Below are 27,669 nucleotides of genomic sequence, written 5' to 3'. Positions count from 1 at the left end.
CTTCTCCTGATCACCCAAGGCCAGTGGTATTTGATGGTATCCCTGAAAAGCATCCGAAAAGCTCATCCGAGAATGGCCTACAATTGCATCCACTAGTTGGTTTATCCGAGGTATAGGGAAAGGGTCTTTTGGATAGGTCTTATTCAAATTTGTGAATCCCATACACACTCGCCACTTTCCACTCTTCTTTTTCACCACCACAGTATTGTCTATCCACTCGAGGTAAAACACCTCTTTAATAGCCCCAGCCTGCTTAAGTTTTGTCATCTCGTCCTTGACAGTATTAGAATGGTCCCTAGATGAATGTCGAGGTGGTTGGTTTTTAGGGGTAACAGATGGATTGACATTCAAATGATGACAAATGAAATTTGGATTCACCCTAGGAGCTTCGTAAGCACTCCATGCGACATGTTAATGTTCCTCTTAAGAAACTCTATAAGCTCTTCCTTCTCCTGAGGAGGTAGCTGAGCTCCGACCTGAAAAAACTTTTCTAAATCATCATCTACCACAATCTTTTCTAAATTCTCACACTCTGCCCCCTCATCTATCTCATCCTCGGGTAACACCAAAGTCTTTGATTGCTATAAGCTCCTCTTAGCAGATGTCGAGGACTCCACCCCTGGCTAATGCATTATTGCAGCGACCAAGCACTGCCTTGCCATGGATTAGCTCCCAACCAACTCCTCAATCAGGTCCCTAGACAGATATTTCACCTTTAAATGTAGAATGAAGGAAACGGCTCCTAGGGCATGAAGCCAAGGTCTTACTACAATGGCCGTGTAGGGAGAATAAGCATCCATTACAATGAAATCCACCTTCACCACCTCTGATCTTGCTTGTACGGGTAGTCGAATCTGGCCCCTTGGAATAACAACTTTCCCGTTGAAGCTTACCAGAGGCGAATCATAAGTTGTCAAGTCCTTAAGTTTCAAACCCAGTCTGTTATACAAATCAGGATACATAATTTCTATCCCACTGCCTTGATCCACCATCACTCTCTTAGCATCATATCCCCCTATCTTGAGAGTGATCACCAAGGCATCATCATGTGGTTGTACGGTTCCAACCTTGTCCTCTTCAGAGAAACTCATTGCTGGCCAGTTCTCAACTCTAGCCCTCTTTAGCTTAGGTTTAGAGTTCTCGGTAGGTGGTCGGGCTACAGACATTACCCTGGAAGGGTGAAAACCAGTTCTCCTTAAGGCCGCAAAGATGACATTGATGGTGTCCAAAGGGGCTCTGGAAAAAGCATTCCCCTGAAATCCTAATCCTGTCTAACCCCCTGGTCCATTGGGCTAATGTAGAAATTGTTTCAACCTCCCATCTCTGACCAGTTGCTCCAGATGACTCCTCAAAATTCTACAGTCCTCTATGGTGTGCCCTCGGTCCTGTGGTATTGGCAATGAAGGCTTTGATTGCGCTTCATGGGGTCACCTCCCATCTTATTTGGCCACTTAAAGAATAGCTCGTTCTTAATTTTCTCCAAGACTTGGTGTTCTGGTTCTCGGAACACCATGTTAACCATTTGAGTAGTAGTAGACCCCGATTGCCCAACAAAGTCCCTCCGGGACCGGTTATTGTTGTAGCGATCCGACCTGAAACCCCTCTTCTCTTAAGGGATAACCATAGCCTTCCCTTTCCCTTGTTGTTGGTCCTCTTCGACTCGCTTATACTTATCAATTCGATCCATGAGTTGACGTACACTATTAGCAGGTTTCCTGGTCAAAGATTTTCTCAAGCCATGCTCGGCAAGTAGGCCGACCTTGAAGGTTCTTATGGCCACATCATCAAAGTCCCCATCTATTTCATTGAACATCTCCTAGTACCTATCTGAGTACGTTTTTAGGGTCTGCCCTTCTCGTATGGTCATAGACAACAGGGAGTCCAAGGGCCGAGGAACTCTACTGCATGTAATAAAGCGAGATCCAAACACTCGGTGAGTTCTTTAAAAGAATTAATAGAACCTGCTCCCAAGCCATCAAACCACCTCATGGCCACAAGCCCCAAACTGGATGGGAATACTTTGCACATTAGGGCCTCATTCCTAGAGTGTATAGTCATTCTCTGGTTGAAGTGGCTCACGTGCTCCATAGGATCTGTTCGACCATTGTAAATGGTGAACGTTGGCTAAGTGAACCGTTAAGGAAGTCTCCCTCCCTCGATTCTGCACTTGAAAGGTGATCTGAAAATTTGATTTAATACCTTGCTCATAGCGTCATTTCCCAAGCCTTTGCAAGGCGGGCTTTTATTCCTATGCCCATGGTGGTAGTTCCCTTCACACAAGAAAGATTCACTGGGGGGGTCCTTGACCTAGGTCAATAACTATCATCCTCCTCATCGCCAGAAGAGAAATCAGAATTGGAGGGAGTTCGTCTTCGCTGTTCATGGCGCAACTTCCTTTTCAGATGATCAATCTCCAGTTGCATGGCTCTGGTATTCTCGTCATGAGAAAGGTGGCTCTTGCCTCAAGACTGACTCCTACTAGTATGAGTGGTATGCACACTAACCTCTTGATCCCTTCTTCGCTCAAGATTAACAAAATGATCTTGACATTGGGACCCCATAGATTCTTCCCGATTCGGACCTAAACCTACCATAATTGAACGTTGAACTCACCACAACACCAAAATTTCCCACAAACGGCGCCAATTGTAAGGACGTTGTTTGAGTCCTAAACCCAAAAGTTAAAAGGATTTAGGCCCAAAGAGCCCAATACAATGAATTTGTTAAGAGTGGGTTGGAAAATTAGGCTCTAATAAGGTTGGGTAACGATTATAGTGGATCCAAATGACAATAAAGTAAAAATAAACTGGTTTTATCTAAGAAAATCGTCTTCGGCACAATCTGAGGAGATCAGTTTTTGTATATAATTGAAGTTGATTACAAGTACAGTTCTTGTTGCTACAATATTTCTCTTTCAATTCTCTGATCCCCCTCTCTCAAGGCCTCCCTTCTATTTTATACTATCTTTTTCCTTTCATCTCTGCCCTTCATGTGTAGATTAGATTGTTGGTGTTGATCCTTATCACATTAGCACCTTCCTGAAATCTCTAGGGAGTAGCTGTAAGGCTGAAAACTACTATTCAGGTATCACTTCCTTAATAATGCGACCAAAGAGTTAGTTGCAGAGCATTCAATGCGATGGTAGCAGCTTTCCCTTAGATATTTCCCAGCTCCCATTTGTCCTGTACATTCATAATGCATATATTTATCAATAGAATTTCTTGGAATGTCATCACTTGGAATGTCACCCTGGATGACAGAACACACTTTTTGACCTCTACTTCGTTTAGTCAAGAAGATACTCCTCATTGGCTTACCTTCCCCAGCCTTCTCATTCGTAGCTTGCTCATGGAGTCCTGAGTCTTACATCTTTATTACTATTTATCTGTCATTGGACCTCAAAGTGTCCTCAGACAAGGCCCAAGGCCCAACATATATTCTTAGGCCCCTCATCCCTACAAATATATTATAGCATTAGTATTAGTGGTGCTAAAAAGCCATATTATTTGTACCACTAAAACTAAAAAACATGCTGCAATGGTGAAAGGAAAGCCAAAAAATTTGGCTTTTAAGCTAGAATGCACAGCTAAAGATGGTTGTGCACTATAGCTAAGAAGGTAAAATATATATATATATATATATATATTAAAAGTTACAGTATATTATTTTATTATGTTGGTGGTGGTGGTGGTTGTTTATTGTAACAGATATATTATTTTATTGTATTGAATACTAAAATAAAATCACTGATATTGAGTGTTTTGTAAACTGAAGTGGTAAAATAGATAACGTAGTTTTTTTTGGTGTCATATTGCTAAATTTATAGCTCCACCAATAGGTGCTCTTATTGTGAGAATAATATTACCCATGACCTTCAGAGACATGCTTTCACGTAACAAGGTAGCTGGTAGCATCTCTTATTTCCAGGAAAAAGGGATGATAGTATCTCATATTTTATATGAAATTATTCACACAGGAAGAAATAATGATTCCTTATTAAATTTGCCTGTAATAATTCCATGTGATGTGATAAGATTGAATCTCATAACTCAATTCAATTATTTTACAAACGTTCATCAAAAAAATAAAAAAAATAAAAAAATTCAATTATTTTACAATTTTCCTACAAGTCAACCATATTGTGCAACATTACAATTACGTAATAGAGCTGGAAGACCTTTACAATTACATAATGATTTTTGCAACATTACAATTACGTAATAGAGCTGGAAGTCCTTTACAATTACATAATCATTTTTAGCAATTAGCACACCAAAAATTCGTTTCAATTCTTTTCCCTACAAATTATTAACATTTGAACTTATCCGTGAACTTACATAAAGACCAGTTAATTCAATTACCAAAATTGTCTTTGAGTTTAATAGAACTCCTCCTGTAAGAGTAAATAATTTTTCTATTTAATTAGCAATAAATTACTTTTTTTTCAATTGAGGCAGAGAGGGAGGCGCAGAGAGGGAGAGGGAGAGGGTTTTGTTGCAAATGTTATTTGGGGTTTTTCTAATTTACTTTGTTAATTTCTGAGGTGGTATTTTAGTTTTTAAAAAGCTGAGTTGGAGTATGCCACACAAGCAGTTTATAAAATATTTGTAGAATAGTTTGTGTCTGTAGCATTACTCTCATTATGGGCAACACTATGATTTAATTTCTAATTACCCAAAAGTGAAACAAGTGATTTTGATTGCCTAAAAAGCTACAATAAGTCAAAGCTCTAAATTAGAAGTTATTAAAAATGTCTTTTATTCACACCATAATTTGGATAGGATAGGATAGTTGACCATAAATCTACTCTTATCCTACACGAAATTCCACGTCGTTATTATTTTTTTGGTTGGGAATTCCACGTCATTTTAGTGACATTATTATTACAACTTATGCAATTTATTTAAATTAGATGTTTGACGTTGATTCTCAAAAAAGATGCTCACGTGAATGGGGAAAAATTATTAGTTCCATTATAAGAATTGTTGAAGTAATCTTCTTAGTCAATGAAATAATGTCATTTATGCAAATGTGTGAGTCATATTTTTAATCAACACAAGAATAAAAATTAAAAACTACTAAGTGATGTCACATTTACATAAATGACAACGTGTTATTAGTTAGAAAGATCAAGAGGATCATTTTAGCAATCCTCTAATGGACCTAATAATTTCTCGTGGATAAGGTTCCTTAGAGTTTTTAGTGTCAAAAATTTAGCTTAGCATCTATTTATAGGGTCCGGTTAACATGTATAATGTATTCTTAGAACATTTGTTAATGTATCATTTATAAAAAGAATCACACCACTTTAATGAGAATTATAGATGTGGTCAAAATTTTTATTTTTCTTTTTTTTTCTCATAAAAAGTTTTTAAAAATATTTCTTAAATCAATATTCTTAGTGCATCTGTTAACTTTTTATTTAAATTATTAATAAGGTGGCAAAAAATCAACTTCATTTATTTAAAATAAAAAATAAAAAGAATTTTGGAAGTCTATCACATAGTCATCTTAAGAATTCTAGTGGATGTGTCTTTACTTGGACGAGTTTTTTTTTTTTTTTTTTTTTTTTGCTTATTTATTTTTGAACAGGCATTCAATGCTATAATTATATTATATTGATAAACAAAAAAAAAAAAAAACTTAAAAAAAGAGTACAAATAAAGAAGGTCTAATTGGGTGTCCTTAACCTTTGTTAATGGATAATTTTAAGAATTTTTTAATACCACTTTTATGAGAAACGTAAAATATGGTCAAAAAGTCAATTTTTTTCCATAAAAATTTTCTAAAAGTAATTGTTAAACCAATACCCTTTGATCAGTGGGTGTATAATAGAAAAAGATGTAAAATTTACACAATTTTATCTAAAAAAGATTCATATTAGTGTGTAAATTTACAAATTTGTTACATAGTTAAATAAATTTATACTAACATTGTTCATTTTGTATTTAATTTTTTATTATTTCTCTGCGTATACCAAAGATCAAGAAAGAGAATAAATAATAGTCATTAAACAATTAAAAAATAAAAAATCAAGAAAAAATTTATATTTTAATAAAATACCATGTAAAATAAAGAGAATTTAAAATGTGATATATATTTTTTTAAATAAATTCTTAAAATAAATATAAAGAAATGTTAATGAGTGCCGTATGACATTGGTCAAGGAAGTTCCCACTTGCCGTATCACCGTCCCCACTTCCCAGTAAAGAAAGTTCCAATATTATAGCATTTGCATACGGATTTGCTTTTGCTTTTGCAACTGGTTGGTAGGCGGTACGTTTCTGATGCGTCACACTTATCATCTCTTTCAACACAATTGAAAATAACAATAATAATAGTAAAATAATAACAGCAATAATATTCAAAGACAAAAAAAATCAACAAGAACCATTCATTGGTGCAAAACTCTGAAGTGCACGCCATTATATAGACCGAGTTTGGCTCGAAACTATCTATCAAAGAGAGAGACATACTGTACTGTGAGTGTGTCTTATTGAGAACCATGGCTTCTTGGAGGATCTCTTCACTGCTCTCTCGTTCTTTCTCTTCTTCTTCTTCTTCTTCTTCTTCAGCTACTCTGTTTTCTAGAGGTAAACCGTACATCAAACTCTTATCTTTAAGTTCTTTTAAGATTTGTTTTGTTATTGTTTGATTCTGATATTCTGTGTTTTGTGGGGTTAGGATCGAGTTCTGTTTTTTTAAGGTTTGGTGTTTTTCTTATGATGTTTTTGATCGGATCATAGTTATATCCCAGCTGTGTTTGGTTGACCAGAAAAGTGTATTTGAACGAAAAATGGAAACTAGTCCAAACGGATCTGATTTTCTTTTTGAATTCTTAGTTTCTTTTCCAAAAGAAAAGGGTTGTAATTGAACATAATGCTTTCATTCTTTTCTTTTTCTTTTTTTCTTTTTTGGATTTCTAATTCAAATAATCGGATTTTATTAGCTCACAAAAAGAAAAAGAAAAAGAATATATATTTGGTCTGATAATTTTATTGATTTTAAATTCAATATATTCATGTTTTTGGATAAGAAAAATATGCCTGCGAAGACTAAAGTGAGGACTGATGACAAAATGAGAATGAAGTTTTGAACATTTCTACAAGGTTTTGATGTGACAGCTAAAGATATTCACGGGGATAGTTTTTTTTTTTTTTAAGAAATAAATAAATAAATAAACATTATTGTATGTAAATTTCTTGCTCTAATTTGTTAATATTCATGTTTTTGGATAAGAAAAATATGCCTGCGAAGACTAAAGTGAGGACTGATGACAAAATGAGAATGAAGTTTTGAACATTTCTACAAGGTTTTGATGTGACAGCTAAAGATATTCACGGGGATAGTTTTTTTTTTTAAGAAATAAATAAATAAATAAACATTATTGTATGTAAATTTCTTGCTCTAATTTGTTAATTCACTTAATTGTCAACATCAACTACTTGTCTTTGTTTACTTTTGATATTCTTGATTGCATATTGAAAATGACATTGTACTCATATATTTGTGAAATGCCCCCACTGTTCTTGGATGGAATCTTAGAATAGTAATGGTCCCAATGGACCAAGTGCAATGAATCTGATTCTGTACTGGATTTGATTTTTTCCTAATCCACTTCCAAAAATTGGGGTTAATTCTTACATTCTCCAGATATAATGCTCTCTCCTCTCACATGAGGGGTGGGTTCTATGGCGAGACCCACATATGGGGCCCACCTCTCATGCGAGAGGAGGGAGCATTGCTCCTGGAGCACCTATAGTTTTTTCTCTCAAAATTAAAAAAAATAAAAAGACATCAATTTATTTTTTATTTTTATAATTCAATAGTTGGGTTGGGGATTTGAATTTGGATGTCGCCATAAACATTAGGATATATGAATTAAGCTGCAAAGCTCTTAGGAAAAGAAAAAAAATCAAATTTAAAAAATAAACGAACTTGGGAATTTAGAAATGTTCTCTGATATTGTTCCTTGGTTTATGGTTTAGTAATAGTGATTTTTTATTGGTTGAATGTTGTTTTGTATTTTCAGGTAGAAGTACTTCTAACTTGAGCAGAGGAATATATAAATATAGCACTGCTGCTGCTGTTGAAGATCCAATTAATCCACCGGTTAAAGTAAATTATACCCAGCTTTTGATTGGTGGGCAATTTGTGGATGCAGCATCAGGTAAGACTTTCCAATGCTAATGAGTTCTGACTGAAATGGTAAACTTGCTGATTCAAAACCAATTGGATGCATGTATATATATACTACTAATTTTTAATTAAAAAAAAAAAAAAAATTTCATCCATGCATTACAGTATGCTTAATCTAAATTTTTTGGAAATATGGTATCCTCAGACACATTATATTGTTATTCTGATGTGTGCTGAAATTTATGCTATGGCTACGTTTGGCATCAGGGAAAACTTTTCAGACATTGGATCCTAGGACAGGGGATGTGATTGCTAATGTTGCTGAAGGTGATGCTGAGGATGTAAATCGAGCAGTTGCTACTGCTCGCAAGGCATTTGATGAAGGACCATGGCCAAGGATGGCTGCTTATGTAACTATTCCTTTTTGGTTTTCCTATTTTTCACTTTTAATTTGATGTAGAACAAAAACATCACTGTCTATAAACCATACAATTGATTTTTTTTTCTTTTAAATTTTAAATAATATCCAGGAAAGGCAAAGGGTACTTTTGCGCTTTGCTGATTTGATTGAACAGCACAATGATGAACTTGCTGCACTTGAGACTTGGGACAATGGAAAGCCTTATGAACAGGCCGCCAAAATTGAAGTTCCAATGTTGGCACGACTAATGCGATACTATGCTGGTATGTGCTGTAGATATAGTTCATATTTTGCTTTATCAATTTTGAGTGTTCCTTACATTTTATCTATTTTTGCTAGATTTCTAAGATTTCTATATATGAAACTTTCAGGGTGGGCGGATAAGATCCATGGTCTCACAGTTCCGGCTGATGGACCGTACCATGTGCAAACCTTGCATGAACCTATTGGTGTTGCGGGCCAGATTATTCCATGGAATTTTCCTCTTCTCATGTTTGCTTGGAAGGTCGGGCCTGCATTAGCATGTGGCAACGCTATTGTAATGAAAACAGCAGAGCAGACGCCATTGTCTGCTCTCTTTGCAGCAAAGCTACTGCATGAGGTAGATCATGATCAAAATTTTTGTTCTTTTCACATTGATGTTTTATGACTTATGCGTTTACATTTAAGGTTGTTTAAGTCACCAAATTTCACAAATTACATATTGGGCCTCGACCATGAAAATTCTTAATGTTTCATTGCGCTGTTCTAAATAGCAAATATTCTCTCAGCCTCTCTCTTTGAATTAAGTTTTCACAAGAATTGGACCTGGTGCTACATGATTGTGGTTGATACAATCAGTCTTTGTTTTTTTTTAAAGCTTGACTGAAGATAAAAATTTTACATCACATCACAATTATTGAAATTTTTTTAGCAGAGGACTAGCACAAGCTTATATGTATTAACATTTTTCAATCTTCTGTTCATTTTGGACAATATATTTTAATAAACTGTCTTAACTCATCTTTTTCTGAACAAAAAGCGCTCTCTTTATCATCTATTGATCATATGATCTTTGTGACAGGCTGGACTTCCTTCTGGTGTTCTAAATGTGGTCTCTGGTTTTGGTCCAACTGCCGGTGCAGCTATTGCCAGTCATATGGATGTGGATAAGGTAGGCTAAATATTTCTTTTGGTTCAAGTGATTTATTGGTCTTAAGGAGTTAAAAGGAGAAGAGTCGAACCAGTGACCTCCACTTCATGAGGCATGGTCTTCAGCTGAATTAAGATTGCATTCCTATTAGATGTAATTTGCCTCTCAAGAAAGATAAAAATTTCTTGTAAGGGTGTTTAGCAATCAACTGGGATATTTATTTGTTATTCCATGAAATTTTGAAATGATTAGGGGGAATACTAACAATCCAGGACACATATTCTCATATTGTATATACAGATCATTGCTTAATTGCTTGTATATCTCCTACACACTCTGTAATTTCTGTGCAGCTTGCTTTCACTGGATCAACAGCTACAGGAAAAGTTGTTCTTCAATTGGCAGCAAAAAGCAATCTAAAGCCAGTTACTTTGGAACTTGGAGGGAAATCCCCCTTTATTGTATGTGAGGATGCTGATGTAGATAAGGCTGTTGAGCTTGCACACTTTGCTTTGTTCTTTAATCAGGTTTGACCATAGGATTGTTCTGACACTATGATTTGTCTTAAAGAAGTTAAAATTCATTTTATTGATCTTGATTTTGTCCAATCTGCAGGGACAATGCTGCTGTGCTGGATCTCGTACATTTGTACATGAGCGTGTATATGATGAGTTTGTAGAGAAAGCAAAGGCACGTGCTGTGAATCGTTCTGTTGGTGATCCATTCAAGGGGGGCATAGAACAAGGTCCTCAGGTAATCAACAACAATTGTTCATGTGAATTGATTTTTAATGTCTTGTTTATATGCTTGGCACTGATCTTACATCTTCAATGTTGAAAGTTGTTTGAAAAGCCTCACCTCCATTTATAACTTTTACCTTTTGCATGTAATGCTTCATAAAATCTTGGACAATACCAGTAATGTCTCTTTCTGCTTCAATTTACTACAAGTATAAATTGGCTTGCTAACTTTAGTGATACTAAATGTTGCTTACTCAATGAATCAGATTGACTCAGATCAATTTGACAAAATCCTGAATTACATAAATTCTGGTATTGAAAGTGGAGCTACCCTTGAAACTGGGGGAGAGAGATTTGGCAACAAGGGCTATTTCATTAAGCCCACAGTGTTCTCAAATGTTAAGGTACCTTTTAGTTTTACCATCATTTTACCACGAAGATTGAAACACGGTTTATGAATGCAACTGACTGTAACTTATATCAGGATGACATGTTGATAGCAAAAGATGAGATATTTGGTCCAGTGCAGACCATCTTGAAATTCAAGTGAGAAACTGAGTCCCTTTTACATTTAGACACGATACTGGATGTACCTTTAGATTTATAATATTTAATTTGAGTCATGAACTTGATCCATTTTAAATGGAGAGAGTATCCTAATACTTTCTGAATGTCTTATTATAATTTCAGGGACCTTGACGAGGTGATTCGAAGAGCGAATTCCACACCCTACGGGCTTGCTGCTGGGGTGTTTACACACAACATAGACACTGCTAACACTTTAACACGCGCATTACGAGTTGGGACGGTATGGGTGAACTGCTTTGATACCTTTGATGCTGCAATTCCTTTTGGTGGGTACAAGATGAGTGGGCAAGGCAGAGAGAAAGGAATTTACAGTTTGAATAATTACTTGCAAGTGAAGGCTGTTGTCACTCCTTTGCATAATCCAGCATGGCTCTAAGTTCAATTTGCTTTTTCTATCTGCGGCATTTTGCAAATAAAATAAAGAGAAGACCGGATCAAAATTGGAGGCTATGTTTGACTGATGACGATGATAAAATCTTTGTTTGTAATTGACTGCAAATCCTGGGTGAATCAATTGTGCTGCAGTGTATATTTAATAAATTGACTTTTAGCTGTTTTTTAATTTAACTCCTTTTGGGACTATATTGGCTGTGGATTATTTCTCTCTCTTTTGGTAGTCAATAATGTCAATTACATCTGGTATCTTGTATGTATTGTAGGCTTGTAGCCTTAAGCACCACATGTTTTCGTCCTTTGGCTGCTGCAATAGCTGCACGTAATTAGTTTTCTGCCTATGGACAAATAGTCCATATTTCACAGCTCACACACAGCTGCCTGTCCGTATAGAGCTCCTCATTTTTGTGGAATCAGAAAAACAAGATATGTATTCTTGAAGGGACTAATTAGCTCAACAAGTAATGTCCCGTATTGTTGAATATGAGAACTAGGTTTGAATTTCGTGTGCACTAAAAAGAAATTAATTGATTTTTTGGAGTAGCAGTAAAGAGCAATTATCATAAAATTTAGTGTTAAACAATCATCTTATATGATGCTTTATAGTTCGTTTAGGTAGTAAAAAAAATAATTAACTAAAAAAAAAAAGGAACCTTATTGGACATCTCCTTTTTCCCTAGTTTATCTACCCCACGTGTTTTTAAAATAAAAAACTTGATTTGAGATGATATATTTGGTGAGAGCAGATAACAGCTAAAGTCTTCCCATGCTCCCCTTGTGATGCGTGACAATAAAGTAGGTAAGGGAGCAGTTGAAAGAAAGGAAACAAAAGCCACCTCTCTCTCTCCAATCAATAATTATGAATGTATATGGATTAAATGAAACATTATGCATTTTAACCCGAATTTCTTGTAGTAAAACATTATGCATTTTAACCTCAACTTATATTAGGCTAAAGTTAAGGTTAACTTATATTATGCATTCTCCATATTCTGAAAGTACCTAAGAACTATTATTTTATTATGCTACCTCGAACAAGATGAAATCTCAAGTTCTACCAATAAACACCCTCAATGTATAACCCAATATGAAAAAAAAAAAAAAAAAAAATTGTCAAAAATTTAATATACTCTATTTGCATTAATCGTGGTGGGCCCAAATAAGGATAATTGTGAAAATTTGAAAATTTGAGTGCAATTTTTTATGACTCCAGGTCCAAGACTTAAGGCCCCCTTACAAGAGAAAAGCTCCCAAATAAAGAACAATAAGTGATTTTTTTTTTTTTTTTTTACAAAAAAAGTTATGAGTTTTTTTTCTCTCCATTATGAAAAGATCCAGAAAATTAAGTGATACTAAGAGCATTCCCATCAAAGGAAGTAAAATTTTTAGCATATACCACCTCAAAACCCAAAATTTTATCTTTTAATAACTCATTTTACAATACACCCATCATCATAGATTGTATATTTTTTACCACTTCATTTAAATATTCTTTTTTTATTCTTCAATTATATTTCTTTCTCTCTTTTCCTCTCTGTCACTCTCAACCCAGCAAACTTGACCTTCTCAACACAGCAAACCCATACCCACCCCATCCACCACCACCCCAAAAAAAATACCAACCACCCATACCCACCTATCTATCCAACAAACTCACACTCTTCCATCTCAACCTAGCAAACCCATATCCATCCCAGCCACCACCACTAAAAAAAAAAAAAAAAAAAAAACACTAGCAGATGCAGGAAAAACCCACGGAGACCCACAAAGATTCACCACAAAACCCAGAAAACAACAACATCTATAAATAATAATAATAAAAAAAAATCATTTTACAATACACCCAACATCAAAGATTCTATATTTTTTACCACTTCATTTAAATATTCTTTTTTTTATTATTTCTTTATTCTTCAATTATATTTCTTTCTCTCTCTTCCTCTCTGTCACTCTCAACCCAGCAAACTTGACATTCTCAACGCAACAAACCCATACCCACCCCATCCACCAACATTCGAAAAAAACACCAACCACCCATACCCATCCATCTATCCAACAAACTCACACTCTTCCATCTCAACCCAACAAACCCATATCCATCCCAGCCACCACCACCAAAAAAAAAAAAAAAAAAAAAAGACTAGTAGATGCAGAAAAACCCACGGAGACCCACAGAGATTCATCACAAAACCCAAAAAACAACAGCATCTACAAAACCCAAAATCGATGACCAACAGAGATCCACAAAATTCACCATGAAACCTAGAAAAACAACAACATCCACCACCAAAGATTCAAAGACAACACCACAAAACCCAAAATTGGACCAAATCTTAGCCACGATCTCAGCCACCACTAAAGATTCCAGAGAAGAAATCAAACTGAATCTCTGCCACAATCCACCAAATCAGACCAATAACATCCATCAAATCGGAGCAAATCTCAACCATGATCCACGATCCACCACCACCACAATCCATTGGTGAGAAGAAGGAGGGAGAATCGGTGAGAAGAGAGGAAAAAAAAGAAAAAGAGAGAGAGAGAGAGAGAGAAACTTGGGTGAGATGGTGAGAGGGAGAGGAAGAAGCTTGAGTGAGATGGCGTGACAGAGGAGAAGTGAGAGAGGAGAGAGAAGAGACTTGGGAAGGAGACAAACACGGAAGAGAGAGAGAAATAAATTAATAAAAAATGATAGTATTGTGCTACAATGCGGTCTCAAAAATGAGAGCGCACTATAGCAACATTGCAAATTTTTTAGCATATGCAATCTTTGATGGAGCGGGTTTTTGGGTTATAAATGCTAAAAAAAAGTTATCTTTTGGCATATGCAATCCTTAATGGGAATGCTCTAAGTATTACAAATTTAACTATATAGGTCTTATAAATTAATGTATCACAAATCATAAAAAGTAATTCAAATAATTATTTATTATTTTATTAAAGTGTCACCGTGGGTTCCAGTTAATTCAACTGGTAAAGTCTTTGATGGTTGTATAAGAGATCTAGGATTCAATCCCCGCTTATACCAAAAACTAATTGATATCTTGGTCTGATAATTAAGAGCTATTATTAGGAGTGGACGCCATAAGTTGAAACTCTCTCAAAAAAAAAAAAGTTTCACCAATTATATTCATGATTACATTAGTTTGTAAGATTTTTGTACTAAAATTTATAATAGATTTAGCATTTTTCCCAAAAAAAAAAAAAATATATATATATATATATATATGTATTAATAGAAATCCAACTTAATCGTCAAAGTGAATTAGCTATATTAAAAGGTAAAAATATAGCCAACAGGTTGGTTGGTTCAGTGGTAAGGAGTTCATGGCCCTGCTTGTCAGGCTTGGGTTCGAATCACCTCCACAGCCAATTGTTGGTGGGCATCCTTGGTGGGGTTGATCCCCCACACGATCTGGTAAGAACGGCCGGAGTTTATGTCAAAACGGTTCCCTGCTCGAGGGTATAATATAGCCATAAAGGCCTCCATTTTTCGTACACAAAAAAAAGGGTAAAAAATAATGAATTTTAAATAAAAAAATTATAATATCGTTAACTAAATAAATATTATTTAAATGATATTTAAATATTAAAGTGCACATTTTGTTTGATTACTTACAGTTGTGCTCTTAATCAATGTGACAATGCCTTCAATGTTATGATTAACTTTGACTTTGTGGAGAACAAAAAGAATAAAGAGAGAGTACCATATAAACATTTTGGTTTATTTGATATCTATCAGTAGTGTTCTTAGTGTGAAAATGCCTTTCAACGTTATTCAATTGCACTTTCACAAATGACTAAATAATAAATATGAATGCCAAAATATCTTTTACTTGCACTCAGGTGGCAGGACCTTAAATCTGGGTTTATCTTTACAATAAGAGTAGAACATTAGCTTCCTTCTTGCCCAGTCCATTGCTTCAATCTGCTGCTTTGATAGCTTAACAAACTCTGGTCCCTCAACAGGGTCATAACTAGAAGTACCAGCCTTAGAACATGAAGAAACTGGAGCTGTTGGATTCCATATGCAGCCACTCATTTCCACATTTGCAAAAGAAACTACAAATGGAGCATATTTGTAATTTACTGGGTATTTTCCTCCATGAGTTGCCCACGCTGAGCCATCCCAAATTGTTGCATAAACTGACATGGGTTTTGATGGATAAACAAAAGGGAAGGCACTTTTGTGAATAAACTCTCTTACAGGTATGTTGTCCACTAGAAACCTGCATTAGGTATGTTACAATATCAGCTAAAATGATTAAATTCACCATTTTCATAATAGTTTTAAGCTTTTGGGACTCATAAGAGGTAGATATGAGTTTGAACCAAAAGTTCAAACTCTCACATGTTGTGCTCCACTTATTAAAGGGAAGTCTAGGCTCACATGTGAGATGAAGTGTTAGAATAATGGTAATAAAACTTGCGCGCAGGCGTGTCTGTGTATGTATGTGAGTTTTGATTGTCTTACACTGTATGATAGCTGTTCCAGATGATGCTGTATTGATGATGCTGCTCTGTTGGGTCAAACCAGAGATAGAATTTCTCTTCCCTTCCAGTGCTTACACTTCCATTAGCGTATATATTTGTTTGGAAGGCCCAGTCGTTTCCTTCCTCATGACCAAGCAGCTCTATGTCAATCTCATCATGGGTATGAGGGAAAGTATCTGCATTTGACAACTGAAAATTCCACTTTCTAGTCAACATATTTGGATACATATTCTCATGTCCAAATGGATGCATTTTGTACAATGCAATCGTAGCCACATGTTTAAAATAAATACATGCATGCAAATTGAAAAAATATATGTCTAATGTACAATTCTATATGCTAAGGCAGAAGATGTTACACATACAGTTTGCCTTAGCCATGCAATATGTACAATATTGCAGTCAAATGTAATATGTTGTATGTAAGTGTGACTTCTTGTATGTGAATGAAAGAGCTTACATAGAAGGCTACTACAACTCCAGATGAGAGACCAGATGGCAGCTTAATTGCAGCACTGAAGAATCCATAGTAATATTTGTTTTTTGAGACCAATCCAGCTCCTATAAAACAACATAAAGAGATACACATTAGAGTAAATTCTGAAAATACAATTTCATGTATCAATTTAAGCCATAATATGTAAAGGACTTTACCTGATGTTTTGTCAAGAGCAAGATTGGCCATAGAACCATTACTGATTAGCTGGATATTTGAGCCTCCAAAGGACTTAGAAAAGCCTTGATAAATTGAGACATGTGGAAAGTAATCTGTTAAATGTGCAACACCTGAGGGCGAGTAAGGTCTACTATGTGAAGACACCAATATGGTCATGCAGAAGACTAGGAGACCTGAATAGAGTATTTTGTCTTGCAGAAAAGCCATTCTTTATTGGATAGATGCAAAGAAAATATGATTAGTTGGTTATATATTGAGAGTTTTTAGTTAGAGAGGTTCAAAATCATGCTTAGTTGTTACTAGCTGGCTCTCTCTCTTTGCCTAGTATGTCTTTCAGTAGTCACTTTGGATCTTAAAGACAATAATGATTAAGAACAATCATGTGGGGGTGACTCTGAGAAGTATGGCAGGGCTTGTGGGGCTGCCTAAAAGTTAGGGGCATGACTAGACAATTACTTCGTTGATGGGTTCTATACTGCTATTAGTATTACCTGCAAAGTCCATTGAATATGTTTCCTTTCTAGTACTGCGTGTGGACCATAAGCTACATATATCCACGGATTGGCATGGACCAAAAGGAAAACAGTTTTTTTGTCTGTAACTGGTCATCCTATTAGTAGCAGTTTCAGGAATTTTGTTTAGGAGGTCATTAAAAAATTTTAATAAAAAAAGACTTGAATATATTGAGTTATCGACAAAAAAAATTAATACATGAATATTTACAATTTTTTTCTACAAGATATTCAAGTTATCGACAAAAAAAATTAATACGTGAATATTTACAATTTTCTTTTACAAGTTTTCAAATTTTGAATTGTTATATGATAGTTTATTATAAGTATCTATTGCCAATGACCAATGTGGATAGCTATGAGCTTATGACTATTTTATTTTGTTAAGTTTATCTAACATTTTTATTTTTATGCAGTTGTTATTATCTATTTGTTATTGTTTTTATAAAAATATTTTAAACTAAATGACTAAACTAAACTCATTAGCTTTGTATTAATTATTGACGCACACAACCACATTCATTCATACATAAAATTATACATTATGTGTTTACTTAACCAATCAAATGCTTGGACAATTATTAACTTTACAATTTTTTTCTTAAATTTTACTAACTTTATAAAAAAAAAATTATTATAACATGATAACAATATACACACATGTAACAAACCATCTCTATTTCCTAATTATTAAATTATATAAATTTATATTATATTTATATTGTACACACAAACGTTCACACACATCATAATTTACACAAATAGCATTATAACAAAAAGTAATGCACACAATCAATATTAGACACACTCACACATAATATAAATTTATAAAAAAGAGTGACACTTACGATTTACAAACACTTAAAAACACTTACGATTTACAATCACTTGAACCCCCTGAATATAAAGTTGCGCCGCCCCAGCATCCTATGCCAATGTTTCTGGCTTATGCAAAGCAATAAGCAAGCACCACCACTGATGTCAAGTTCCCATCATTTTGATTCAATTGATAGGCTTTTTTTTTTCAATTAAGAGTGATGATTTTTTCCACGAATATTGACATGATCCGTTATCATTTAAGTAACATCATTTTAACTTGAGTCAACCACAACAATCAAAAGTTATGCCAATAATTGTAAAATACAGTCAAATCTAATTGACACATGTTCAGGTCAATCTCATATAATTTTTTCTTTTATTTGATTTTATACTCTCTATTTGTACTTCCAATTAAGATGTTCTTTTTTATTACTTCTATTAATGTTATTTTTTGTTCCCTTAACTTGAATCAACTCAAATTTTCTCATTGGTGAAGTAATTGTTTTTTTTTCTAATATGAATAAACCATTTAAGAGACTCTCCGTCATCTTTTTATCAATAAGGGTCACTTCTATCTTAAAGTGACTCAAGCGTTGAAAAATGTTGTATTTAACTATTTTTATTCCCTCCTCCCCCTCTTTTGTATTTTCCTTATTTTGTCTGGGTATTGAATGAGGCATGTAGTCATGTAGAACTTACATTCAATTAGGTGGGGAAACACCTGAAATTGACCAATTGGTTTACAAACTTTATTATGATAAAGAAAATTTCATACAAAAAAAGCTGATACTGACCAGCAATGTCTATTTCTTTTTATTGTAATGGTCAATTTGCCAGTAGATTTCTAGCTGGCTCCGAGTGATATTTGATATGACTACTAACAATATTGGCATCTAGTGCACCGAAAGTCCTTGGAAGTACCCTTAATATTTATGGTATTATTAATACTAGTGGTTTCCATCCGCCAAATTCTGTTTAGTAATTGTCTCTTTAAAACAATTTGAAGACAGCAAATGATCTTGAAAATCTGGGCTAGTCTGTCAAATAGGATGGTGTCTGGGGACAATTTGCTATTATTAGCTGGTGAGAGTGCCTAGAAGAAGATAGGAGAGGATCTCATCTCTCAGATGCATATGTTTTTAGCTTCTGATGTTAATTGTTTTCAATATAAACTTCCTGAACCTAACACAACTTGCAGTGTAGCACACTGTCTTGCATAGGAAACACACATGCATGGATGTGCACATGTGCAAGTGGATAAAGGGCAGTGAGCCTGTTAGTGTAGTCATTGCACATAAAGCTTTTGGACAAATTTGATCAGAATTGAATGGTTACTGTGGGAGACTGGGAGGGGAATGTAGCCATTACCAGGGCCGAGACCCAAAGGCCCGAGAAAGGCATAAAGAAGGTCTGGAGGCCTAGTGCAACCAATGGGTCCAGAGGCCCACTCCAAAGAATCCCCCTTCGAAGGTCCAAATCAAAAGAACAATGTTCCCCGGCCCCCATGGCTTAAGTAACACTGGGTTACCTCAACCACAGGCAACACTACGACCGTCAAGGAGCCGAAAGGGGGTAGTAACTGAACAGGCAACAGTTACCTGTGCATTAATTAGGCAATCCTATCTAATTTGAGTGATATTTATTATTGAATGACCGACCTGAATAGCGTCTCAAACCTAAAATCTCACTCAAGTCCACAAAAGAAGAAAGAGACACCTGATGGAATAAGTATCTCTCTGCCACCATCACCACAACTCACCTACTGAGAAGGGGACTCCTCCACTATAAATAGGAAAATACCCCTATCTAAGAGGGAATTTGGAAAAATAGGGAAGTTAAGTGCGTATTGTATTAATAAAAAAAGAGTGAACCTGTAATAATCCGAGGAGAGTTATAACCTTGAATTTTTCTGTTAATTTCCACATTCTAATCAATTTTTGCGTTCCTTTTATCATCTCTTGGTTACTTGTTTTCTTGAATCTTTTTCTTTAGATCTCCCATTGTCCCAATTCCAACAATTAAATTGTGTTCATCAAAGGTTCCTATGGCCCACCTTGGAAGTTTTGACTCGCACACTTACCAAGATTTGGTATTTGCAATAGTATGAAATGTTTTTGCTTCCAATAAATTCAGAATCATAAGAATAAACTTAGGCGTATATCAATTTGTATATTACCTTAAACCTACAGAAACCCTATGATGTGACATGAATGTGGTCAGGAAGCTCAACATGGAGTACGAGTTCAACTAGGAGAATCTCAGATTTTCCATCAACACGTGTTAATCCTCCGTATGATATAAAAAAATAAAAAATAAAAAGGTTAACCACTAGAAAGTCGAGGTATACTGTCTCTTTCAAGGCTCAAGCTAAATGGAATTAAAATATGTGATTCTAAATGCTTGGAAACCATTTAAGTCACGATAGTCGAAACTAATTTATTTCTTTGGATCAAAATAAAGAAAAAAATGTAGAACACTTTGGTGTGGAGTTCTTTTAAAAGCTGCAGTGTCCCCAAGCAGATTTAGAAACACTTTTTGCAGGACCTTTTAACCTTTTGTTTCCTTGCTGTTTTGTTTTTGTAAAGTGCATCCACATCTAGGCCGAAAGGTGATGAGTCATGAGCGGTGTGTGACACCTCCGTGTGTGAAGCCTGATTTGTTGAATTTAAAAATTAAAAAAAAAAAAATTGATAAATAGATCAATTGTGTGAATTTAATTATGCTAGGAGTTCAAATCAACATGTCCAAAAGTGTTGTCCGTACAAATATTTGGGGCATATATTTGTTTATATTTACGTGCACTTTAGATACCTAGATCCTTTATTGTAATTTTTCACATGCCTGTGGCGCAAGTAATAGGGCAGTATATTTATATTAATGATATAGGTAGCTTCGTTACATCTTTTTTTCTCTTTCTTTTCTGCTGTTCACATCCATAAATCTTGGGTTGGATTTCTTGTTTCCTAACAAAAGGGGCAACTGGCTTCTATTAGGAAATAAAATTTGTAAATCATAAAGGTATCGTTAAGTATATTCCAGTATATCATAAACAACAAGAAGAAGTATTTATAGTAGATCTAGTCATAAACAACAACATATCATAAATTTCACTGTTGATTGTCAACTTATTGCAACCCTCCTCTTCTCTAATATGTTGGGCCTTAAACCTAAAATAAAAGGCTTTTAAATCGATTCCTAAACACTTAAGCATATAATTAAAAACATCAAAATATAACAATATACCCTAAAAATTGTAAGTCTTAAATCCTAATCCTCATTTTTTTTTTGGGTTACTAATCCTCAATCTTTAAAGTTGAATAAATATTATTTTAAGAGTAAATACATCTCAAATTTTCTCAATTGAAAAAGGTATATGTTTTCATTAATTTTGAACTTTAAAATATCTTTACTAATAATTCTTTTATACACTTTTTTTTTTGAGAAGATGGGGGAGAAAGATTCAAACCTTTAGACGTCTCCAATGCAAATACTAAGTAGTACTAGTTGACCTAAAATTTGTTGTCCACTGACGATTATATTAACCAAACCAAAATAGACATATGACGTTTAGAGATAATTATTTGAGAGTCGAGACTACACTAGCTATTTGCATTTCTACCAATTCTAGTCAAAAGGATAGGTGAACATTTTCACCAGCATGTGACTAGACTAGTTTATATCATTTCCATATAATTAACTATCTAATTATCAGAAGTGTGTATCAATTTTTACCATGTATTGTTGTGAAATTGGAGTCCTCACCTCATAGCACCTCATCAGTTATCAAATGTCTAACACATGCAGTCACTTGGATATGAACATATGGGTTTCTTTCAGGACCAGATAGTTCTTCAACCTCACTTCAAGAATTCTTATTTTGGTTGGACAGATGGACTTGAGTGGCAGAGGCGTAGAAGGCCGTACTACTACTAATGATATCATGGATTTTATGATACGAAAGTGATTTGGCCCAGCTTTGTGACTCTTCCAGATCCATTGGTAGCTTTCATGTGGTTGGTTTGTTACATCTTAGTTGGATTCAATGTTACGTGTACTAAAATCGTTAAGATTGTGACATATAATCAATAGTAAACACGTATCATCGTCTTAATAAGGTCCGTGTACAGAAGCACTCGACCCATGCTTTGCGTGTGAATTAATGGGTAGTGCACTATTGTGGTGCCCCACAACTTAACTCATTAGGCTGACTCTAATAATAACTCGTTCTGGCCCATTCCCTTGTCCTTATCTTCTCTTTGATTCTTTCCCTTTCTCTTCTCTTTAATGAAATAGGAAGCTTTATTCACAAACTAGACTTCATACGAAGTGAAGAGTGGGGCCAATTCAATTGCAAGGATCATTCATACCACAAGTTTTCCACACTTAGTTGTTACTTGTAAGCAAGTCTATAGGACTTAGCTTTCGGTAAGATATTGTGGATCTCAACTCGTCATGTCTGAGACTTGAGAGAGGAGCCTTCTGTAATCATTCACAATAACAGGAAATTATGGGAGTAGTAAACGAGAACAGCCTTTTAAAGTGATGTTTCTAAATCCCATATTTCCCAGCAGTATATTTAGACTAGTGGTTTCCATCTGCCAAATTCTGGTTAGTAATTTGTCTCTTTAAAAACAAAATTGAAGACAGCAGATGATCTTGAAAATCTAGGCTAGTCTGTCAAATAGGATGGTGTTCGGGGACAATTTGCTAGTATTAGCTGGTGAGAGTGCCTAGAAGAAGATAGGAGTCAGGAGAGGATCTCATCTCTCAGATGAATATGTTTTTAGCTTCTGATGTTAATTGTTTTCAATATAAACTTCCTGAACCCAACACAAATTGCAGTGTAGCACACTGCCATGCAGAGAAACACACATGGATGTGCACATGTGCAACAGTGCAAGTGAATGAAGGGCTGTGAGTGAGTGTAGTCATTGCACGTAAAACTTTTGGACAAATTTGATCGGAATTGAGTGGTTACTGTGGGAGGGGTATGTAGCCATTACCTGGGCCGAGACCCAAAGGCCCGAGAAAGGTTTAAAGAATGTCTGGAGGCCTGGCGCAACCAATGGGTCCAGAGGCCCCTCCTAAGAATCCCCCCTGGAAGGTCCAAATCAAAAGAATAATGTTCCCCACCTTGGCTGAAGTAAGACTGGACCCGAGAACCACAGCCATCCCGACGACCGCCACCAAAAGGGATAGCGTCTAAACATGACAAAAGTTACCTCCACATTAATTAAGTAAATCTACTTAACCTGAGTTGTATTTATTACTGAATAACCAACCTGAATAGTTTCTAAAATATAAAATTCCACCTGAATGTACAAAAGGGAGAGGAGACACTTGGTGAGATAAGTATCTCTTTGCGACTATCACCATAATCCACTAAGAAGAGGACTCCTCCACTATAAATAGAGCAATACCCCCATCTAAGAAGGGATTCAAAAAAATAGGAAGGTTAAGTGTGTATTTTATTAGTGAGAAAATAATGAATCTGAAACAATCTGAGGAGAGTTATAACATCTAATTCTTGTGTTAATTCTCATATCCTAATCTACTTCTGTATTACTTTTATCATCTCTTGGTTACTTTGCTTGAATCTTTTTCTTTAGTTCTTCCAGTGTAAATTAATTTTCCCGATCCCAACAAGTAAATTGTGTTCATCAAAATTTGTAGTTACATGGTATTTGGTTGTAATGTGAAATGTTTTTGCTTCCAATAAATTCCGAATCATAAGAATAAACATAGGCACACATCAATTTGTATATTACCTTAAATGTACAGAAACCATACGATGTGACATGAATGTGGCCACGAAGCTCAACATGGAGTATGAGTTCAACTAGGAGAATCCCAGATTTTCTATCAACATGTGTTAATCCTCCATGTGATATAAGTAATAAATAAATAAACAGGTTAACCATTAGGAAGTCGAGGTATATTGTCTCTTTCAAGCTAAATGGAATTAAAATATGTGATTTTAAATTCATGGAAGCCATTTAAGCAACAATAGTCGAAACTAATTTATTTCTTTGGATCAAAATAAGAAAAAAAAAAATGTAGAACACCTTGGTGTGGAGTTTTTTTAAAAGCTGCAGTGTCTACAAGCAGATTTAGAAACACTTTTTGCAGCACTTTTTAACCTTTTGTTTCCTTGATGTTTTGTTTTTGTATAGTGCATCCACACCTAGGCCAAAAGGTGATGAGAGGTGTGTGAAGTCTGGTCTATTGATTTTTTTTTTTAATTTATATATAATTAGATCAATTGTGTTAATTTAATCATGCTAGGAGTTCAAATCAACATGCCCAAAGTGTTGTCCGTACAAATATATTGAGTATTTGTTTATATCTAAGTGCACTTTAGATGCCTAGATCCTTTATTGTAATGTCCCACATGCGTGTAGTCAAAGTAATAGGGCAGTATATTTATATTAATGATACATGTAGCTTTGTTATAATCGTCATAATAAGACTACGGCAACTCTTAGACATTGCCCTAGTTTTTGGAGAACCATGTAAATCTAAGTGTTCGTGTGCAAAAGAGTTAATCCTTCTTGCTCTTTGTTTTCTACTGTTCACATCTCAAAAATTTTGGGTTGGGTTTCTTGTTTCCTAACAAAAGGGGCAACTAGCTTTTGTTAGGAAACAAAATTTTTAAATTGTAAAGGATATCATTAAGTATATTCTAGCATATCATAAACAACAACGATAAATATTTGTAATGGTTTTATTCATAATAGAGTGACTAAATTTTGCGGTTGACTATTAACTTATTGCAACCCACTTCTTTTTCCTTAATTAACATGATGGGCCCTAAACCTAAAATAATAGGCTTTTAAAAATGGCTCCTAAACCCTTGAGCATAAAATTAAAAACATCAAAATCTAAACAATATAGCCTGAAAATTTTAAGTCTTAAATCATAATCATCAATCTTTAAAGTTGAATAAATATTATTTTAAAAGTGAATACATCTCAGATTTTCTCAACTGAAAAAGGTATATGTTTCGTTAACTTTAAAATATTTTTACTAATAAATTTTTTATATGTCTTTTTTTTTTTTTTTTTTTTAAGAAGATGGTTGTGGGGGGCCAACTATCTAGAAGGTACTATTAAAACTGTATGAATTGGGCCTATCGCCCAATCCGAAGATATCAACCAATCCGAGGATGGTTAAATAAGGTTATAATGGGAATGGTATAAGAAGAAGAAATAAAGATTGTATGTGATAGTCCAAAATATGTCCGAGGAGAAAATTCATCTCGGAAACGGGGATCCAAGGTCAATAAGAATGTCTTATCATCCCAGACATCCTTCAAGGTTGCATCACAACTAAGAGTCGGGCATTGGATAAGGGATGAGCAAAGGGTGGCAACAAATATCTTCAAAAGCTGCTACCTCCACATTAAATGCCTCCCAACTAACTCTCTGGCCGTATTAATGTGGAGGTGATATCTGAACAGTGATCAAACAGCCTTACAGCTACTAGTTGATGGTTTTGGGAGGTGTTGGATGAGACAAGAAGGAGTTCCTAGAATCCAACCTACATGTGTATGGTAGGGATGATACCAAGATTGTAGTATATAGCATGGGAATGTGGCCTAAAGAGGGAGGATCGAAAAAAATCAAGAAATCTTTGTAATAATATTGTGAACTCTTGTAACTGTATTCATCAACAAGACATTATAACATAAGCTCCTCAGGCCGTGCCGATGACAGATTTTCTTATTTTACTTGTACTTAACAATCTTAATTCAGCAACTTTTATTGTTTTTCTTCTGGAGTAGATCTAGTTCTTTCATCCACGCTCTACAAATTCATTGTTTGGGCTTGTTGGGCTAAAACCCAATCTTATATTGGGTCAAATCCAAATTCAGTCCTTACAATTGGCACCGTCTGTGGGGAAGACTTGATCTATTCTAAAAGAGATTCGGGTACAACGTTTAAGATGGAAGAAGCAGGTCCACACCAGGCAGCGACAGGACCACACCAGGTGGATGCTAATCTACACCAAGCAGAATCTAGGGGTTCTCAACATAGCAATCCATGAAAGAGCCTCGAACGGAGAGGAGATCGTGAGGGGAGTGTGCACATAGCTCATACTAGTAAAAGCCAATCTCGAGGGAAGAGCCGTGTTTCCCATGCAAAGAATGATAGGGACATGCAACGGGAAATCGATGAATTGAAGAGGGAATTGCGCCACGCACGGCGAAGACATTCGTCGCCTAACTCCGAGCTGTCTTCTAAGGAGACAGATGGTGCTAGTTATAGACGGAGATCCAGAACTCCGCCTAGTGAGACATTCTCCTACGACGAGGAATATCACCATAGACGTAGATATAAGAGCCCGCCTCGCAGAGGCCTAGGGAACGATGCCATGAACAAGGCGTTGAGTCAGGTTTCTAAGTCACTCTTTATGCGAAATATAGAAGGTGCGAGTCTTCCTCGACGATTCCATCAGCCCACGTTCACCATTTATAATGGTCGAACAGATCCAGTGGAACATGTTAGTTATTTCAATCAAAGGATGACTGTTCATTCTAAAGATGAGGCTTTGATGTGTAAGGTCTTTCCATCTAACTTGGGCCCAGTGGCGATGAGATGGTTCAATGGTTTAAGGGCGAATTCTATTGATTCCTTTAAGAAACTCACCCGAGCCTTTGGTGCTCGCTTTATCACTGGTAGTAGGGTTCCTCGGCCTTTGGGATCCTTGTTATCTATGTCCATGCGGGAGGGGGAAACTCTGAAGGCCTACTCAGATAGATACTGGGAGATGTTTAATGAAATAGACGGAGACTATGACGATGTGGCCATTAGTACTTTCAAGGCTAGCCTCCTAGCCGAGCATGACCTGAGGAAGTCTCTGACTGGTAAGCCTGTTACCAGTGTGTGCCAACTTATGGATCGGATTGATAAGTACAGAAGGGTAGAGGAAAACCAAATACAGGGGAAAGGAAAGGCTAAGGTGATCCCTCAGGAGAGGAGGGATTTCAGGTCGGACTGTTACAATAATAATCGACCTCGGAAAGATTTCGTCAGGCAGACAGGATCTGCCAACACCCAGGTGGTTAATGCTGTGTTTCGAGAACTAGTACAACAAGTTCTGGAGAAGATTAAAAACAAGTCGTTCTTTAAATGGCTGAACAAAATAGCAGGAGATCCTATGAGGCGCAACCAAAACCTTTACTGTCAATATCATCAAGATCATGGACACATTACCGAGGATTGCAGAAACTTGTGGGACCATCTCGACCAACTAGTCCAGGAAGGGAAGTTGAAGCAACTCTTGCATCATTCCAGTGGTCGGGGAAGCCAAACGGGTTTGGAGCTTTGGGGAGATGCTTCTTCAAGACTCCCTCTTGGCACAATAAATGTCATTTTTGCTGGCCCGGGTAGGACCGGATCTTGTCCTTCCAGAGTAATGTCAGTATCTCGTTACCCAGCTGAAGAATCCAACTCAATGCCTAAGAGAGTTAAGATGGGCATCCCACTAGTGTTAGGTTTTTCAGATGAGGACAAACTTGGAACCATACAGCCCCATGATGATGCTTTAGTGGTTACACTTAGAATTGGTGGGTACGATGTGAAAAGGGTGATGATTAACCAAGGCAGCGGAGCTGAGATAATGTATCCTGACTTATATAAGGGGCTAAATTTGAAACCTGAAAACTTGACAGCCTACAGTTCTCCTCTAGTGAGTTTTGAAGGTAAAATGGTCGTTCCGAAGGGTCAGATCAGATTACCTGTGCAGACCGACCT

General features: G+C 35.7%; 3 protein-coding genes across 3 annotated transcripts; 1 reads left to right on the top strand and 2 right to left on the bottom strand.

Moving 5' to 3' along the window:
• Window positions 1-665: 665 nt before the first annotated feature.
• On the bottom strand, window positions 666-1,166 carry LOC126719837 (uncharacterized). Its single transcript, XM_050422349.1, has one exon. The coding sequence runs from the start codon at window positions 1,164-1,166 to the stop codon at window positions 666-668; it is 501 nt and encodes a 166-aa protein (XP_050278306.1).
• A 5,230-nt stretch (window positions 1,167-6,396) lies between these two features.
• On the top strand, window positions 6,397-11,602 carry LOC126718538 (benzaldehyde dehydrogenase, mitochondrial-like). The gene is made up of 11 exons (XM_050420795.1): window positions 6,397-6,593; window positions 8,033-8,170; window positions 8,407-8,549; window positions 8,670-8,823; window positions 8,932-9,161; window positions 9,624-9,713; window positions 10,046-10,219; window positions 10,308-10,445; window positions 10,699-10,836; window positions 10,917-10,978; window positions 11,123-11,602. The coding sequence occupies exons 1-11, from the start codon at window positions 6,506-6,508 to the stop codon at window positions 11,394-11,396; spliced, it is 1,629 nt and encodes a 542-aa protein (XP_050276752.1). The 5' UTR covers window positions 6,397-6,505; the 3' UTR covers window positions 11,397-11,602.
• A 3,515-nt stretch (window positions 11,603-15,117) lies between these two features.
• On the bottom strand, window positions 15,118-16,952 carry LOC126718537 (probable xyloglucan endotransglucosylase/hydrolase protein 33). The gene is made up of 4 exons (XM_050420794.1): window positions 16,562-16,952; window positions 16,368-16,468; window positions 15,888-16,096; window positions 15,118-15,642 (listed from the first exon to the last, which is right to left on the bottom strand). The coding sequence occupies exons 1-4, from the start codon at window positions 16,788-16,790 to the stop codon at window positions 15,246-15,248; spliced, it is 936 nt and encodes a 311-aa protein (XP_050276751.1). The 5' UTR covers window positions 16,791-16,952; the 3' UTR covers window positions 15,118-15,245.
• Window positions 16,953-27,669: the final 10,717 nt, after the last annotated feature.

Source organism: Quercus robur, chromosome 3 (genome assembly GCF_932294415.1).
Source record: "Quercus robur chromosome 3, dhQueRobu3.1, whole genome shotgun sequence".
NCBI lineage: Eukaryota > Viridiplantae > Streptophyta > Magnoliopsida > Fagales > Fagaceae > Quercus > Quercus robur.
Note: the sequence above shows the minus strand (reverse complement) of the source record. Positions and strands in the feature narration are given on the sequence as shown.